Genomic DNA, 15,462 nt, shown 5'->3' with positions numbered 1-15,462 from the left:
GAGAGATGGCTCGGGGCTGACCTGGCAGATTCCTGTTGGAGGAGAAGGAGGTAGTGGCCGAGGGGTAGGAAGGAAGGGCTGTTTCTCTTGATAGTTCCGCGATCCTGTGAACCCACGGAAGCCAACAGGTCCAAGAGTTAAAGAATACTGCAGGGCTATTGGGGGGAGCAGGAATGGCGAGGTCCCAGGGCGCTGAGAGGTCACATTCATGGCCTCAGTCTTGTCTACACTTGTGAAAGCCACAACATGTCAAAGCCAGGACTCCTGGGCAGTTCCCCTGTTCTTATTTGGTGTGTGTTTGGGGGGGGGGGGATGGGGGAGTGGTCACAGCCACCCTGCATTTGTTTGGAATGCAGTATCTGTCTGGGGAGAGCCCTCTAACAGCTTTCATAGATTCTGGAAGGGTTCTGTAACCCAGGAGGTCACAAACTTCCGATCTAGTGCACACCCCTCGTTGTCTAGTGGAGGAAACAGAGGTGAGGAGAAGGGAAGGGTCTTGCCCAGGGGCACCTAGGGAGCGAGTGGCAGGGCTGGGATGCTGATGTGGACCCCAGGCCCACATGGGTTTTGGCTTCTGTACCCATGAGATGGAGCACTCCCCACCGCCTAGCAGTACAGCTGCTTTATGGAATCTCTCGGGGGGCATCTGGTGACCTGGGGTGGACCCGTGGAAGGACAGGGGCTGGGACTGACCAGCCTTGCCTGGCTCCTCTGCAGGGGTGGCAGATGGGGGTGGGGAGGTTCAGGGCATGATAAACTTGTTTCTACGTCACTGGGAAAAAATGACAAATAAATGGGGTCATGGTAGTACCTGGTGTGCCACAGACCCGTGAGGCATGCTGGTCACCATTTTCCTTCGAGTTGGCCCTCGAAGTTGAGATGTCCTACTTCTTCTTACCCTCACTCCTTCGTCTCTTCTTCCTTCACTTGAGGCTGCTGCCTGGGCCATGGAGGCGGCCCCCTTTCTAACATGGACACCTGCTTGTCAGAGGTGACCGAGGCCCCTGGGGCAGGGGAAGGTGAGGACCCTCTGGCTGAGGTCTTGCCTTTCTGGGAACCTGTGGTGTCCTACTCTGCCAGTAAAGACTTTCCCATTCCTGAAGAAATTGGGTCAGCCTGTGTTTAGGTAGCTGGGATGGGTCATCGGCAGGAAACCTCTCTAGGCCACAGACCTCACTCAAGAATGGTGTGGAATGCTGAGCATAAGGACTGTCTATGGGTTACAAATAGCCCACCTTGGAGGACTGGCCCAGGGTCATCCTAAGCTCTGCCTCTGCCTAGCTGGGTGACTTTCAGTCGGTTGCTTACCCTCTCTGAGCCTAGGTTTCGTCATCTGTAAAGTGCATATATCAGTGACCCCACCTCTCTGGGTGTGAGGATTGGGTGTGACAGATCAGAGCAGGCTCTCAGCACTGACCCACTGTGGGGCTGGTGAGTTATCAGGAGCTCAGCCAGTGCTGGTTGCCGTCCGGCAGGGAGGTTATGAGATTTGCAGGGAACTATCATTCCATTCCTTTTGAATGCCTATGATCTGAGCCTAAGAAAAATAGGAATGGATTCGACTCTGTCATCGATGGATTTGGGGGTTGGGTGGAGAGAGCCCTATTTGGGGAAGCTTCATGGGCTAGTGAAGAGCATGCCCTGTGATGGGCCTCCCGGTCTTGGTCTGTTAGGAGCTTTGGTGGGACGGGGGGGCAGCTGGTCCTGACCTGTCTTGTTCCTGACTCCGCCCCTCCCCACAGGCTGTCTTGTTTGTTTGCTTGCGAAACCCTTTCTTCAGAGCTAGTGCATAGGTAAACTCTCAACTCCGGGCCTGTTGGAGGAAAGACAGCTTCTCAACAAGTAGGGTCTAAGTTCCTGAGGTTTTTTTGTTGAGCATTCCCTGCTGGGGAACCCAGAACAAATCCCAGGTTAGGAACCTGGGAGTGAACCAGCAGGGAATGCTTTGTTTGCTTGTTGATTGATGGCTGATTTGTGGGTCTTCCTCCAAGACAGATCGTGAGAGGCTGCTTTTGATGTTAAAACACGCATAAAATGGATGAAAATAAAGACAGACAGAGCACCATTCAAAGGGAGCAGAGAATAGGATGTCCAGAGCGGTAGAGTGTGGTAGCTGTCCCGGGCGAACACAGGGGACCCGTGTTGCTGACAGCTGAGGATCACAGGCTCTGGAGCTGGTGGCCTGTGCGAGATCCTTGTCACCCACTCGTTAGCTCCGTGGGCTGGGGCAAGTCGCACGCCCCCTCTGGGCCTCACTGTCCTCATCTGTAAAATGAGGGGAAGGTAGGTCACAGTGCTGCGGTAAGGGTTAAATGAGCATGTCATACCGGCATATTGTGTCCAATAAATGAGTTCCTAGCATTGATGCATTTGGCTCGGATCCCCAAAGGGGAAGGTAATTGGCAAGGGCACATCTGTCTTGAGCACCTACTGTGGGTAGGAGACCACGTCTGCTTTGGAGAGCTTTTGGTGAGGTTGGGGGACCAGTGTTCCAGTCCCGAGAGGCCCTGGCATCTGGCGGCACGCATCCAGCGCTGCATGATGGGACACAGAGCAGGAGAGCTCATCTAGGACTTTGAAAGCCACAGCTGGCCTTGGAGGAGGATGGGCAGGCTTTTAGTGGACAAGAAAATGGGTCAAGGTAGGTGGGCGTGGGGGCAGGGGATCCTTTGCTCGCTCTCTCTCTCTCTCTCTCTCTCTCTCGGGATCTCAGTGTCCCCATGTGCTCACCGCGGGGTGGACTCCACACTGCAGCCCCGAGGCTCTGAGCCAGACTGCCGACAGTCCCTTGGTGGCAGCCCCGGACTCCGGACTCTGGGGTGACTGATGGGCAGCGGCTGGGCCCTCGGCCAGGCGGCACTGCGGGCCTGTGGGGGATGGGGTGTGCAGCGAATTCCAGCAGAGGAAGGGATTTGCTTCTGGTTCGGCCTCCCAGGGGTGTAATTGGGCTGGAGAAACTCCTGCACAGCTGGGAAGCAAATGTGGAGGATTTTCTGTGCTGCACTGTGCGTGGTGGGTGGGGCAGGCTGAGGCCGGGTGGCTGGTGGAGCTGGGCGGCTTCAGGGTGTGGCCGGGTGGTGGGTGGTGGGTGTGATTGTGCTGGGGGTGGGACAGGCCGGGAGGGGCTGGGTCAGCTGTGGGGAGTGGCCCTGGGATTGCCTGTGGGGCTGCCACTGCCCAGGCCTGCAGCCAGCCCTCCTCCCCCAGGCCCGGGTGCCCATTCACATACTTCTGAGGCTGTTTGCGGGGCTCTTCCTGCACCTCCTTCAGCTCCCCACCCCGTACTTGTGCCTGTGGCCCAGATGGCTGTGACGACACCATTTGAACGTGTCGGCACCGTGTGAGTTTGCCCGTGCGTCTATATGCATAGGAGTATGGGGCATCTGGGGAGGGTGTCAGGAATGACCCAGGCGGGAAATAAAAGCTGGGCTAGGTGAGCACCCGGGGCTGCAGGGACCTTCCTGCATTTTACCCTGCAGCAGCTTCACACCAGAAACCTAAAACCTTGGGGTTTGGTAAAGCCTACTTCCCAGTGCCCAGGGCCATTCTCGGTGCCTAGTGGTGCTCTGTAAGTACAACGAGGGGACAGGGGATGGGCCATCTGCTGTGCCCCACTTCCAATGTCCTCCCAAACCTGACGCTGTTTCTTCTCCTTCTGGATCCACTGTGAATTTGGTAGGTGGCCCTGGGCCAGTTGCTTCCTGAGCCTCAGTTTCCAAATCTGTTAAATGGCTAATCATTTTACCAGCCTGTATCGCAGTGTGCCGGGCCCTGCGCTGTTTTGCACACGTCATCTCTTTTAGTCTGGGCAGCAGCCCTGCGAATATATAAAGCCTGTTTTACACTTGGGGAAACCAAGTCTCAGAGAGGTTGAGGGATTTGCTCAAAGATCACAAGGCTAGTAAATAATGGATGCAAGATTCAAGCTCAGGCAGGCTGGCTCTAGTCTAAGCCCTTAACTGTAATGCTAGCAGCTGGTGCATGGCCACCTCACAGAATGACACGTGCCGCCCTTCACAGGAGGTCTGCTGCACACAGTAGGCGCCAGGTAAACGTGAGGGCTGGGTCATTAGGTGTGCTTCACCATGAAAGGCACAGGACGCTCAGCCTCCGAGAGTTCTTGGTCCTACTCCTGGTGTTGACCTGCCCATCCAGGGCAGAGACGGACCCTCTCCCCAATCCTGATTCTAAACACCTTGGTTTCTGGAAGGCCCTTGGCCTTTGCCTCCTTTCTCTCCAGGTCCTACACAGGATTGTGGGGGAACCAGAGCATTTTGGAGTAAGGGGGGGTGGGTGGGGTAGGGAGTGACTTTCAACTCCAGAGCAGTGGCCACAGTTACCGTGGTATTTCCCGAAAGTGCAGCGTTGCCATGGTATCTCCATGACAACCAGAGCATCTCATTCATTATCCCCAGCACCTTGGCAGGGAGAGCTGGGTCTGGGGCTGAGAGGGCACAGTGGGAGCCTGGCTAAGAGCTAGAGGCCTCAGTGGCCGAGGCCCCCTCCTGCTCTCCCCATCCCAGCTAACATGTCCCTGCAGGCTCTGGAGCCACCTCTGTCTCCTGGGGTCTGGCTTCAAATTTCAGCTCTGCCACGGACTAGCTGTGTGATTTTGAGCAAGTGACTTAACCTCTCTGAGCCTCATTTCCCTCAACTGTAAATGTAAATAATGACAGTAGTTTAAGGCTTAAATGAGATATGGCATGTAAAAGTGCTAAACACAGTACCAGCCAGGCTTGTGGTAAACGTTTGAAATGTGGTAGCAGTGAAAATAACAACGGCGATAATTATAATGGTATCATTGTTGTTATTATTTTTATTATAGAAGCCCCTGGGTTTCATGGAGGAATGAAAGGCCAAATTTTTGAAGTTAGGGAGGAAACCCATTTGAGTCAAGATTTAGTGGTTTCCTATGTGACTGGGGCAAGTCATTTCACTTTGAAGCCTCAGTCTCCTTATCTGTACATTAGGAGTAATAACAGGTCATTATGAGTCATTCATATCTTGAGTATTCAATTAGAACCTAGGCCTGGGGAGAGTGGTGGGGGCTTCCCTGCCCTTTGGGGCACCCAGGCATGTGGGGAAGGAGAAGGAATGAAATTAGTATTTGTGGAGGGCCTATGTGCCGGGTGTCAGGAAGGGCCTCTGCCCCTGCAGAGGTCAGTCAGTCCTGCTCCTGCCCCGGGTTCTGGAGCCTACAGGGTGCAGAGTTGTGTATAGAAATACCTGGAGTCTCCTCTGCATGGACCTCACACTCAGGTGCACCCAGGGACTGGGCGGGAAGCCAAATGAAGGAAGGAGGTCGACTATGGGACTGTGTTAACTGGAGAATGCGTACCTCAGCTGATGGTGGCCTCTGGGGGTGCGTGCCCAGTGTCAGCCAAATGTGCTCTTTTTATTTTTATTATTTAAGTATTCATTCATTCATTCATTCATTCATTTATAGAGGGTGCAAGTGAGCGAGGGGCAGAGAGAATCCCTGGAGGGGCAAAGAGAGAGAGATGCAGGGAGAGAGAGACAGACAGACAGAAGCAGGACTCACCCAAAGCAGAGCTCGTGCTCACCTGATGTGGGACTTGAACTCACCAACCATGAGATCATGACCTGAGCGGAAGTCAGATGCTTAATGACAGCCACCCAGGTCCCCTGAACATGCCCCCCCCTTTTTTTTTAAGTTTATTTATTTACTTTTGAGAGAGAGAGAGAGAGAGAGAGAGCACAGGTGGGAGAGGGGCAGAGAGGGAGGGAGACAGAATCCGAAGCAGGTTCCAGGCTCTGACCTGTCTGAGCCGAAGTTGGACACTTAACTGACTGAGCCATCTAGGTGCCCCTGGACATGTTCTTTTTAAAGAGAAGTTAGAAGTCCTAACTTTTATGTGAAGTCTTGTGATGTTAAAATGTTGATAACTGATCTCAAATTTAAGTAAAAAGCTGTGCAAGCCAAAGAATGCACATTTGCATCCTGTCTTGGCCCGAGGGTCCTGGTTTTCCTGTGCGGCACTATGGAGGGGGATGGGGCCCGTGAAAGTCTGAGGAATGGGGCTTGGGAGCAGGAAAGGGGGTGGTGGATAGGGATGACTTAAGAGAAGTGATGACATTAGAACCGGGGTCTTGCAGGATGAGTAAGTGTCCCAAGGGGGAGGGGGAGGCATTCCAGCAATGGGAACTTCATTAGCAAAGGCCTAGATGCATGACCAAGATTGGTGACTGGTTGGGCGAGGCTGGAGTTTAGGAAAACTGCTGGTGATGTCCGCAAGACCCAAGCAGGCTCTGGGCAGCAGGGGGAGCATTGAGGCCTCAGCCCCCAGCTGTCCTGAAGGACTTGGTGGCTCCAAGGGGATTAGAAGCCCCCTAGTTCTCCATCCCTTGAGCCACAGGGGCTCTGGAATGCAGGTGGGTGTGGAAGGTTTTGAATGGCTGGTGCCAGGCCTTTGAGAAGGTTGCAGTGGGGGACAGTGCTGGAGGCCCCTCTCGCCAGTATGGTGGTGGCTGGCACTTGGCTCATGAAGCATCTAGCCCTCTGCCCACCCCCACCCCAGAGTATTTGGCCTCTCTGGGGACAGGGGCTGGTTGGCCCCCTCTCTTTCTCTCTTTGCCCTCTCCTGGGCCTGGGCTTTGCCATGCCTTCTCTCTGGCCTCCTGGCCTCTGACCATCTGGCCCCTGCTCATCCATCTGGCTCCAGGGAAAAGCCAGGGCCTCTGAAAATGGGGGTTTGGGATTCTGAGGACTGGCTGTCAGAGACTGGAGAGAGAGCATTGGAGCTGGCTTGTTCAGGCTTTGTGGGCTCAGTTATACCCACACTGTGCCTACATTGAGGAAGCAACTGGAGTGATTGGTAAGAGCGGCTGACCCTTATTCAGTGCCGTGTGCCAGGCGTGGTCTCTGTGCTTTCAGTGTATCGATTCCTGTAATTTTCACAACCATGAGAGCGTGTTAAACTTTGCTGTTTTACAGATTAGGAAAGTGGGGGCACGGAGAAGCTAAATAACTTGCCTGAGATCACACAGCTGCTGGGCGACTGAGCTTGGGTGTGAATGAAGCTCCAGTCTGCGTGTAACCATGAGGCTTTCTTAACATAGGACTTCAGGTCCAGGGACAGGTTTGGGGACATGGGGTCTGGACTCCTTGAAACTGTTACAAGATTTTTCAGCAGCTATGCATATTTTTTATGGGAAAATGTTGTCAGATTCCTACAGGGGTCTTTGACCCCTAGATACCTGAGACTGTTGCTTGCATCGTTAACATCTACGCTGAAAGTCTGTTAACGCAATAGACCAAGGGCCATTGACCACAGCACCTAGGCCTGCAGGGGAAGTGTGGTTGGGTGGCTGGAGTGGGCAGGTGTCCCCAGGCGTGTCAGGCAGGCAGGGCATCATCCAGGCAGCTGTACCTCCCCACCCACTGTGCTGGCCCCAAGCCAAGAGGTGGGGCTAGCTGTGGCCACAGGGCAGAGAGCTGCCCTTATCAGTGGGAAAAGGGATGCAGTTGCAACCTGGAAATAAATATGACTGTCACCCCAGCCCTCCAGCCTCCGCCCAGGAGACCTGTTCCTTCTTGCCCTGCTCTCAGCTGGAATTGCAAGGAGTCCCTGGAAAGCTTTGCACAGTCCCTTATCTCCAAGCGGAGGCATGCGTTTCTCCCCATTCCTACCCCTGGTCAACTGAACTTGTTCTTCTGGTCAGTTCAGGAACCACTTCTTCCAGGAAGCCTTCCTTGATCCTCCCCCTCTGCTTCAAGGGGCGTTAGGTGTCCCTGAGTTCTCTCAAACACCCTTCCCCCACTATTACACTCGTCCCCCTGCATTGTAGGAACCTATTTTCTTGGCTGCCTTGGGTTCCCCGTGGTGCTGATATATAGTAGGGACTGGGACTGAATTAAAGAATGAATATCAGAGGTGGAAGAGCCCCCAGAGAACGTCTGGCCCAAGCTCCTCTCTAACAGGCAGGAAGCCCAGAGAGGGGTTAGGGTATACTCTGCGTCACACAGCATGTGATTGGCAGAACTGGGAGCAACACTGGTGGCCTAGACATGTCCTCATTTCATAGTCCTGCCTCTTGCTTATGATCACTTTATTTATTTATTTATTTATTTATTTATTTATTTATTTATGAGTGTGTGAGAGGGGGGAGGGGCAGAGGGAGAGGGAGAAAGAATCTCAAGCAGCATGCAGCCCCACATGGCACTCGACCCCACAACCCTGGGATCATGACCTGAGCCAAAATCAAGAGTCCATCACTCAACCGACCACCCAGGCGCCCCTGAGCACATATTTTAAAAACATTTGTTTTCTGGGGCACCTGTGTGGCTCAGTTGGTTAAATGTCCAACTTTGACTCAGGTCATGATCTCACGGTTTGCGAGTGTGAGCCCTGCTTCGGGATCTGTGCTGCCAGCTCAGAGCCTGGAGCCTGCTTCAGATTCTGTGTCTCCCTCTCTCTCTGCCCCATCCCCGCTCATGCTCTGTCTCTCTGTCTCTCTGTCTCTGTCTCTCTCTCAAAAATAAACATTAAAAATTTTTTAAAAAATAAAACCATTTGTTTTCTTATTTTCACAAAAAAAGTAAGTGATTATTATAAAAAAAATTAGGAAACAGAGAAGAAAATAAAAATCATTCAGAGATAATCCTTGTTAACATTTTGGCTTTTTGTTTGTTTGTATGGATTTAGTACCAGTTTCTGGCTTATGCATAAAAATTTTCAACAGAAATAAGACCATGCATAGTGTTTTACAAGTGTTTTCTGCTTTAACAACATATGTGGTAACTATATTTCTACGTCAGTAAATGTCTTTCTTCCACATATTGTAAATGTTGTAAGTGGCTGCCTGGGCTTCTATCTAATGCTTGCACTGTAATTGCTAAGGGCAATCCCCTATTGTTGGACATTTGCTATTGTAAATAGCACTGGGATTTGTCTTCTTGTGGGGAAATCATTACACACTTCTGAAATTACAACCTCTAGGATAAGTTCCTAGAGGTGCAGTTGTCTGGTCTCTGGTATGCTGGACCCACCCTCAGGGCACCGTGTAGTCTTGGGCCTGGGAGGGATTTTTAAGATCTTCACCCCTTAGGGCAGGTCTAAGGCTTACATTCACTCCCTGGCTGTGTCCGCTGAGACCCTCACACCTTCTGTCTCTGTCCCATCCCCATCTCTCTCCTCCTAGCTTTCAGTAGCTGCTTCCACTATGTTTAAGGGAGCCTGGAAGGCCGTGGTATAGGGGCTGCTGTTTGGGATGAGGAAATTGGGGCCTTAGTGTACCGGGTGTGGGTGTGTGGTCTTCATTTACTCTGCAGTGAGATTAATACAGGTGGAGGCTCTGGGCGGGGGATGGGGCTGAGGGGGACCCAGGAACCCCAAGTTCTGGCTGCCTGATAAGGCTTCTAGGCCCATTCAGACAGAGAAATGGGTGGGGAAGCACTGTGTGGGTGAGGATGCGGTGTTCAGCCATGATTCAGAACCCCACCTCTGGCTCCCAGGCCTTGCACATGTTTGTTTCACTCTGTCCTTCCTGCATCTGGAGTTTGCTAGCTCTAGTGTTGGGCTCGTGCAATTCTAATAAATAGCAACCGCCCTTGTGGACACCATATGCTTGGTATTGCTCTGAGTGATTTATGCGCATTATGCACATTAGGATTAGGGACCTAATCCCTGAGCCTCTTGTGAGGCAGGTACTATTGTCAACCCTGTTTCACAAAGAGGAAAACTGAGGCCGAGAGAGAGAGCTTGTGTGAAATCATAGAGCCGGGTTAGGCAGCAGAACTTGAGTTGGACCCACCTAGGTCAGGTCCTGTGTGTCCACAGTCAGTGGACGCCCAAAGCCCACACTCGGCCTTCTCACCTCTGGCTCTCCTCTCCTCTCCACAGCCTTGGCCGCGTGGGCCCCACTGAGCGAGCGGCATGCAGCACCCCCGGGCCTGCCCCGTGTCCTTCGGCCCGCTGCCCAGCCCCCCCAGGAGGCCCTGACGCCCTGGGGGCACTTCTGCTGTGCACAGGACCACGTGGGGGTTTGCCATGGTGACATAAAGGCGCACGGAGGAAGGAAGGAGCGCAACCGGCCTGCGGACTGTGCCCCTGGCTGGGAGGAAGGGCCGGGGGCCCGGATCCCCCACTCCTGCTGCCCACTGAGGGCCGCGCTTGCTAAGTGACTGTGAATTTGTTGGTCAGTGGACGACTCTGCTCTCTCCTCCTGCGTGGGGCCTGGGGGTGGCCGGGGCAGAGGGGCCTCCGGAGGCCGAGGTCTGGGGGCCAGGATGCCCGCCCTGGCGCGCCTCCGCAGGCTGTGTCGGCACGTGTCCCCGCAGGCTGTCCTTTTCCTGCTGTTCATCTTCTGCCTGTTCAGCGTTTTTGTCTCGGCCTACTACCTGTATGGCTGGAAGCGGGGCCTGGAGCCCTCGGCAGACGCCCCTGAGCCTGACTGTGGGGACCCGCCCCCTGTGGCCCCCAGCCGCCTGCTGCCACTCAAGCCCATACAGGCGGCCGCCCCCTCCCGCACGGACCCACTGGTGCTGGTGTTTGTGGAGAGCCTCTACTCCCAGCTGGGCCAGGAGGTCGTGGCCATCCTGGAGTCCAGCCGCTTCAAGTACCGCACGGAGATCGCACCGGGCAAGGGTGATATGCCCACGCTCACCGACAAGGGCCGCGGCCGCTTCGCCCTCATCATTTATGAGAACATCCTCAAGTACGTCAACCTGGACGCCTGGAACCGGGAGCTGCTGGACAAGTACTGTGTGGCCTATGGTGTGGGCATCATCGGCTTCTTCAAGGTACGCAGGGGCTGGGGTCCCCAAGCATTAGCAGCGCTGGCTGAGTTTGAATCCCATTTCTACGCTCCATACCTGAGTGTCTGACTTTTCCTATCTGTAAAATGGGTATAATGGTAGCCCCTACCTCCTAGGATGGTCACGAAGGGTAAGTGGGCGAGTACATGTAAAGCACTTGGAGCACGTAGTACCTGGTGTCTAATAAATGCTTTTTAAGTATTAGCTTTTATTAGGAGCACATGGCAGGGGGATTGCCTGCCTCGCACGGGGACCTGGCACACAGTAGGCACTTGCCTAAAGGAAGCCTTGGGAATGGGTATGAGGTAGGAGAGACTAGGTCCCTTGAACGTCATGGCAGTCCTTCCAAGGTATGGGGTGTGTCCTCATTTTGCAGATGGGCAAACCGAGGCTCAGGAGGGTTATGTGTCTGAGGCTAGGTAGCCTATAAGTGGGAGAGCCAGGATTTGAATGCAGTCTTAGACACTCTGGGCTCTGGATCCTGTGCTCTTTCCTCTTGCCTGTGGCGGGCTGTGGCATTTTATGCGCCTCCGGAACAGGGCCATTTTGCATTGGGGGAAAGAGGAGAAAGAAATCCCAGTGGGCAGGTGCACCACTCTGGGCTCTGTGGGGCACCGAGAATGACTGCTGGGATCAGAGTCCTTGCTGAATGTGCCATGGAGAAGCTGTCTGTGGGGAGGAGGAAGTTGGGAACAGCTGGATGGGGGGGATCTAGGGGCTCTGGCTAGAGAACTCTCCTCTTCAAGATGGGTGGTAGGGACCCTAGGGAGGTACGTGGGGACATTTATCTCTTTAGTCAGCAAATTTTTACAAAGCACTCACTGTGTGTCCAGATCCTTTGCTAGGCACTGGGGACATAATGGTGATCAGAGTGTGCAGAGTCCCTCATTGCTGTCACTGAGCTGACATTTCAGTGCAGTGGGGTGGGGTGGGTGGCAGACAACGAACAAGTAAACAAGTGGCAGGTGGTGACAAGTACAGGAAGGAATAAAGCCGGGAAAGGGCATAGGGGGTGAGGGGTATGGGCAGTTGATGCTGTTTTGGATGGAATGGCCAAGAAGGTTGTCTTTGACGAAGTACTGGAAGGAAGTGAGGCAAGGAGCCACATAGCTCTCTGTGCAGAGGGCCTTCCAGACAGAGGTGACAGGTCCTGAAGCAGATTCTTGCTTGGTGTGAGCTGGGAGAGGAGCAGGAGTGGGTCAGAAATGGCCCATAGCCGCTGACGGGTGCCCATATGTCCCCAGGCACTTGTGGCCACCCATGTGCACTGGGCCCTATGCTCGGGGTAGGGAGGAGCCTGACCCAGGGGAGGGGTTCCCCCGGTGTGTCCTTTCATGCACTAATGCAGCAGGATGCTCTGCCACTAAAAAAGGTTTTGTGGGCCAAGAAATTGAAGGCCCTTAGAAGTCCTGCAGTAGAACAACCTGGTGAGATTTGTTCCCTAGCTGGCTTGATCACAAAGCCCTTTATTTCAAAGAGCAGCCTCTAGGAAACGCTGGCCTGGTTTATGGCTTTACAGTGGCATAACCTCAGGCTCCCTTCATTGTCTGATTTTTCTTTTCCCCTGGACTCTTCCATTCCCTGCCATGAACTTCATTAAGTTTGATTCAGAGCCCCAGGGCTGGAAAACATCTCGATGGCTGACATTTATTGAGTGCTCACCCAGAACCATGCCCTGTCCATGTGCTTTATGTGAATGAACTCATATAACACTCATCAAACGATCCTCTAAGGCGGGTGGATAGCATCCTGATTTAAGAGAAAAGGCAACTGAGGCAAAGAGGGATGAAGAAATGTGACTACCCTCATCTCTCTAATAAGTACAGATCGAGGATTTGAGCCCAGGCAGTCTGACTGTAGAGGCTTTAGTCTTAACCACACTGTGATGGGTCCAGGGCCCCAAATGCCATTTATGTAGTAGAAATTACATCAGTGCACAGAACTCCCACAGTCTCTGGGGACCAGGCAGTGAGCACAGTTGGTGTGCCAGTGCTTGGATGCTGTCTAACCCCAGTTCTTTGCTGCACAGAAGGTGAACATGAGGCCCCGGGGAGCAGGGACACGCCCACATTCTTACTGTGGGGTCACTGGAAAGTCCAGTCTTCGTGTTCTTCCTACCATGTTGTGTAAGACAAGACCCCTGCTTGGTCTCAGGTAGAGGCCTGGGACTTTCTGCTCAAATGGAGCCCTCTGGTGGTCAGGTTCCATCTTTTGGCTCTTTCCACAGTACAAGTGGGTTTGCATTGGGTTTGCAAACCCAGAGGGTTTGTGGACCTGCGGTCTGGAGACTCCCCCTTTCTAATTCCCACTGGTGCTGGATTCCCAGGTCCGTGTAAGAGTAGGAGCTGGAAAGTCCAGACCCTGCTTCAAATCTTTCTGTCACTTTTAAGCAGAGCGACCTCAGGCAGGATATTCAAGCCGTCTGTAAAGCGGGACCTATCACGGCACCCGCGTCACTGGGCCATGTCGAAGATGACAGCGGGTGGCACCGTCTGCCACCCAGTAAGTGGCAGCTGCTGTGCCTTGTCATCTCCTTGTTCAACAAGCACAGCTGGTGGGCACCTTTGTCTGTCTTGTGGCTCTGACTTGTGCCCCTAGGAGATCCTTGAGGATGGGAGCCCTGGTTCCTGCCATTGTCATAGCTCCTTGTGCCCCTAGGAGATCCTTGAGGATGGGAGCCCGGGTTCCTGCCATTGTCATAGCTCAACCTCATGACTCCAGGGGCCCTGGGGCTGACCACATCCCGGCAGAGGATTGACAAGGGCTACCCAGCCTCTTTTATCGCACACCTACTATGTGCCACACTGACCCCATTGCTTTGCCGGCTATACCGTGTGCAATTCTCACAACCACCCTGTGAAGGAGGCACTTCATTTTCAGGTAAGAAACAGGCTCAGCAGGTGAAATGCCTGCCTGAAGTAACAGAGCGAAGTAAGTCAGGGCCAAGATTGACAACCACACTCATGCCTTCCCACCCAGCCACAGGTGAGTATGTTAGAGCAAACAGACCGACAGATGTGAGGACCGGAGACGTGCAGAAGTGGTACCTCGGGAACCTTGGGCGTCCCAAAGTTATCCAGCTAGTTACCATCAGAGTCTGACTCCCAGGTCAGGGCCCTTCCTCCCTCTACCTGGATGACTCCACTGGAGGATTTGGTGTCTCCTGAGCGGGTCCTCAGTGCTGAGGAACAGGAGGGGTTCCCCTCTGGTGGGCGGAGGCCTACAGTATGGGCCAGTCCCTGTGATGCCGAGGCTCGCTCTCCATTCCTTTCATTGCCCACTGGGGTGGACGATCAGCAACTTGGCTTTCTCGCTTCCTCGATGTCTCCCAGCTGGGCAGCTGGCTGAGCTGCCAGCGCCTGGCTATCAGCTCAGGAACGGGGCTTTGAAATGGGATCCCCCAGTGCCTGTGGTCCAGTGTGGCCTCCCAGGCCACAGCAGGTGACGGATAGCGCCTGAAATGTCACCGGGCCCCACTGCCTTTGCTCCCACATGGCCCAAGTAGTTTGGCCAGTGCTGGCTCAGGGGTCCTGGGGACCTGGGGCTGGGCGGAGTGGCCTGTCAGGATGGGACTCTGCGTTGGGTCTCAGCACTCCAGGTTGGCTCAGGACAGGGTGTGGGCAGGTACTCCTGGTATGTGGAGAATTGAATGCAGGTCCTTTATCGTATTTTTCAAGGCCAGAACCTTGCAGAGCCTTTGTGGGAATTAGAAAAAAGCACTTCTGCATGGTGGATATTAGCAAAAGAAACCCTCAGGGGAGAGGCAGCTCCACCTGGGGCACGGGCTCAGTCCTCAGCTGAATATCCCTGTACAGTGCTCCCCTGGCCAGCGCTCCTGGGTGGTCTTCCCTATGGCTCTACCTTCCTCTCTAGCCTCATTTGGTGCCCCTTTGCTTTGCTCCACCCACCCCACTCATTCTCCACACAGCAGCCAGATGGATCTTTTTAAAATGCAAATTGAAACCTGTCATCCCTCTGTTCGAAACCCTTTGATAGAGTCTTTGATGGCTTCCGCTGCCGCTTCCAGCCTCTAGGGTCCTCAGATCTGGCCCCAGCCGACCTTCCTGTCTCATTGCCTCCTCTCCCTCTTGATCACCCTGCTGGCCTCTTGCTCTTCCTTGAGTCCTCTCCTTCCTCAGGGCCTTTGCACTTGCTGTTCTTTGAATGTAGCCCCAGCTTTCCCGCTGGTTGATACTTACTCATTCTTTTTTTTTTTTAATTTTTTTTAATGTTTTATTTATTTTTGAGACAGGGAGAGACAGAGCATGAACAGGGGAGGGTCAGAGAGAGGGAGACACAGGATCTGAAACAGGCTCCAGGCTCTGAGCTGTCAGCACAGAGCCCGACGCAGGGCTCGAACTCACGGACCGAGAGATCATGACCTGAGCTAAAGTCGGCCGCTTAACCGACTGAGCCACCCAGGTGCCCCAAAGTTACTCATTCTTTAAACCTCGGTTCAAAAGTCCCTTCTCTGGGAAGTCTTCCTTGAGCCAGCTGACTGTGGCCAGTTACGGACTCTTCCAGAACTATGAACTTCTATGTAGGATGTGCCACACTGAAGCTTTATCCTTACTTCTGCGATTTTGGTTGCTGTCTGTCTTCCCTGCTTGACCTGAAGGTTCGTGAGGGCGAAGAGCCATGCCTGTTTTTCCTCACTGTATCCCTCACTTAACATAGTGCCTGGC

At 53.7% G+C, this 15,462-nt stretch overlaps 1 protein-coding gene across 5 annotated transcripts in view; it reads left to right on the top strand.

Moving 5' to 3' along the window:
- Positions 1 to 15,462, top strand: part of NDST1 (N-deacetylase and N-sulfotransferase 1) — a 59,180-nt gene that overhangs the window by 20,834 nt on the left and 22,884 nt on the right. For all 5 annotated transcript variants that reach the window (XM_049648005.1, XM_049648007.1, XM_049648009.1 and 2 more), the window contains exon 2: positions 9,864 to 10,762. In XM_049648005.1, coding sequence (XP_049503962.1) covers positions 10,250 to 10,762 — 513 coding nt within the window. In that variant the 5' untranslated portion in view covers positions 9,864 to 10,249. The remainder of the gene's footprint in view (positions 1 to 9,863; positions 10,763 to 15,462) is intronic.

This window comes from Panthera uncia (genome assembly GCF_023721935.1).
Source record: "Panthera uncia isolate 11264 chromosome A1 unlocalized genomic scaffold, Puncia_PCG_1.0 HiC_scaffold_17, whole genome shotgun sequence".
Lineage (NCBI taxonomy): Eukaryota > Metazoa > Chordata > Mammalia > Carnivora > Felidae > Panthera > Panthera uncia.
Note: the sequence above shows the minus strand (reverse complement) of the source record. Positions and strands in the feature narration are given on the sequence as shown.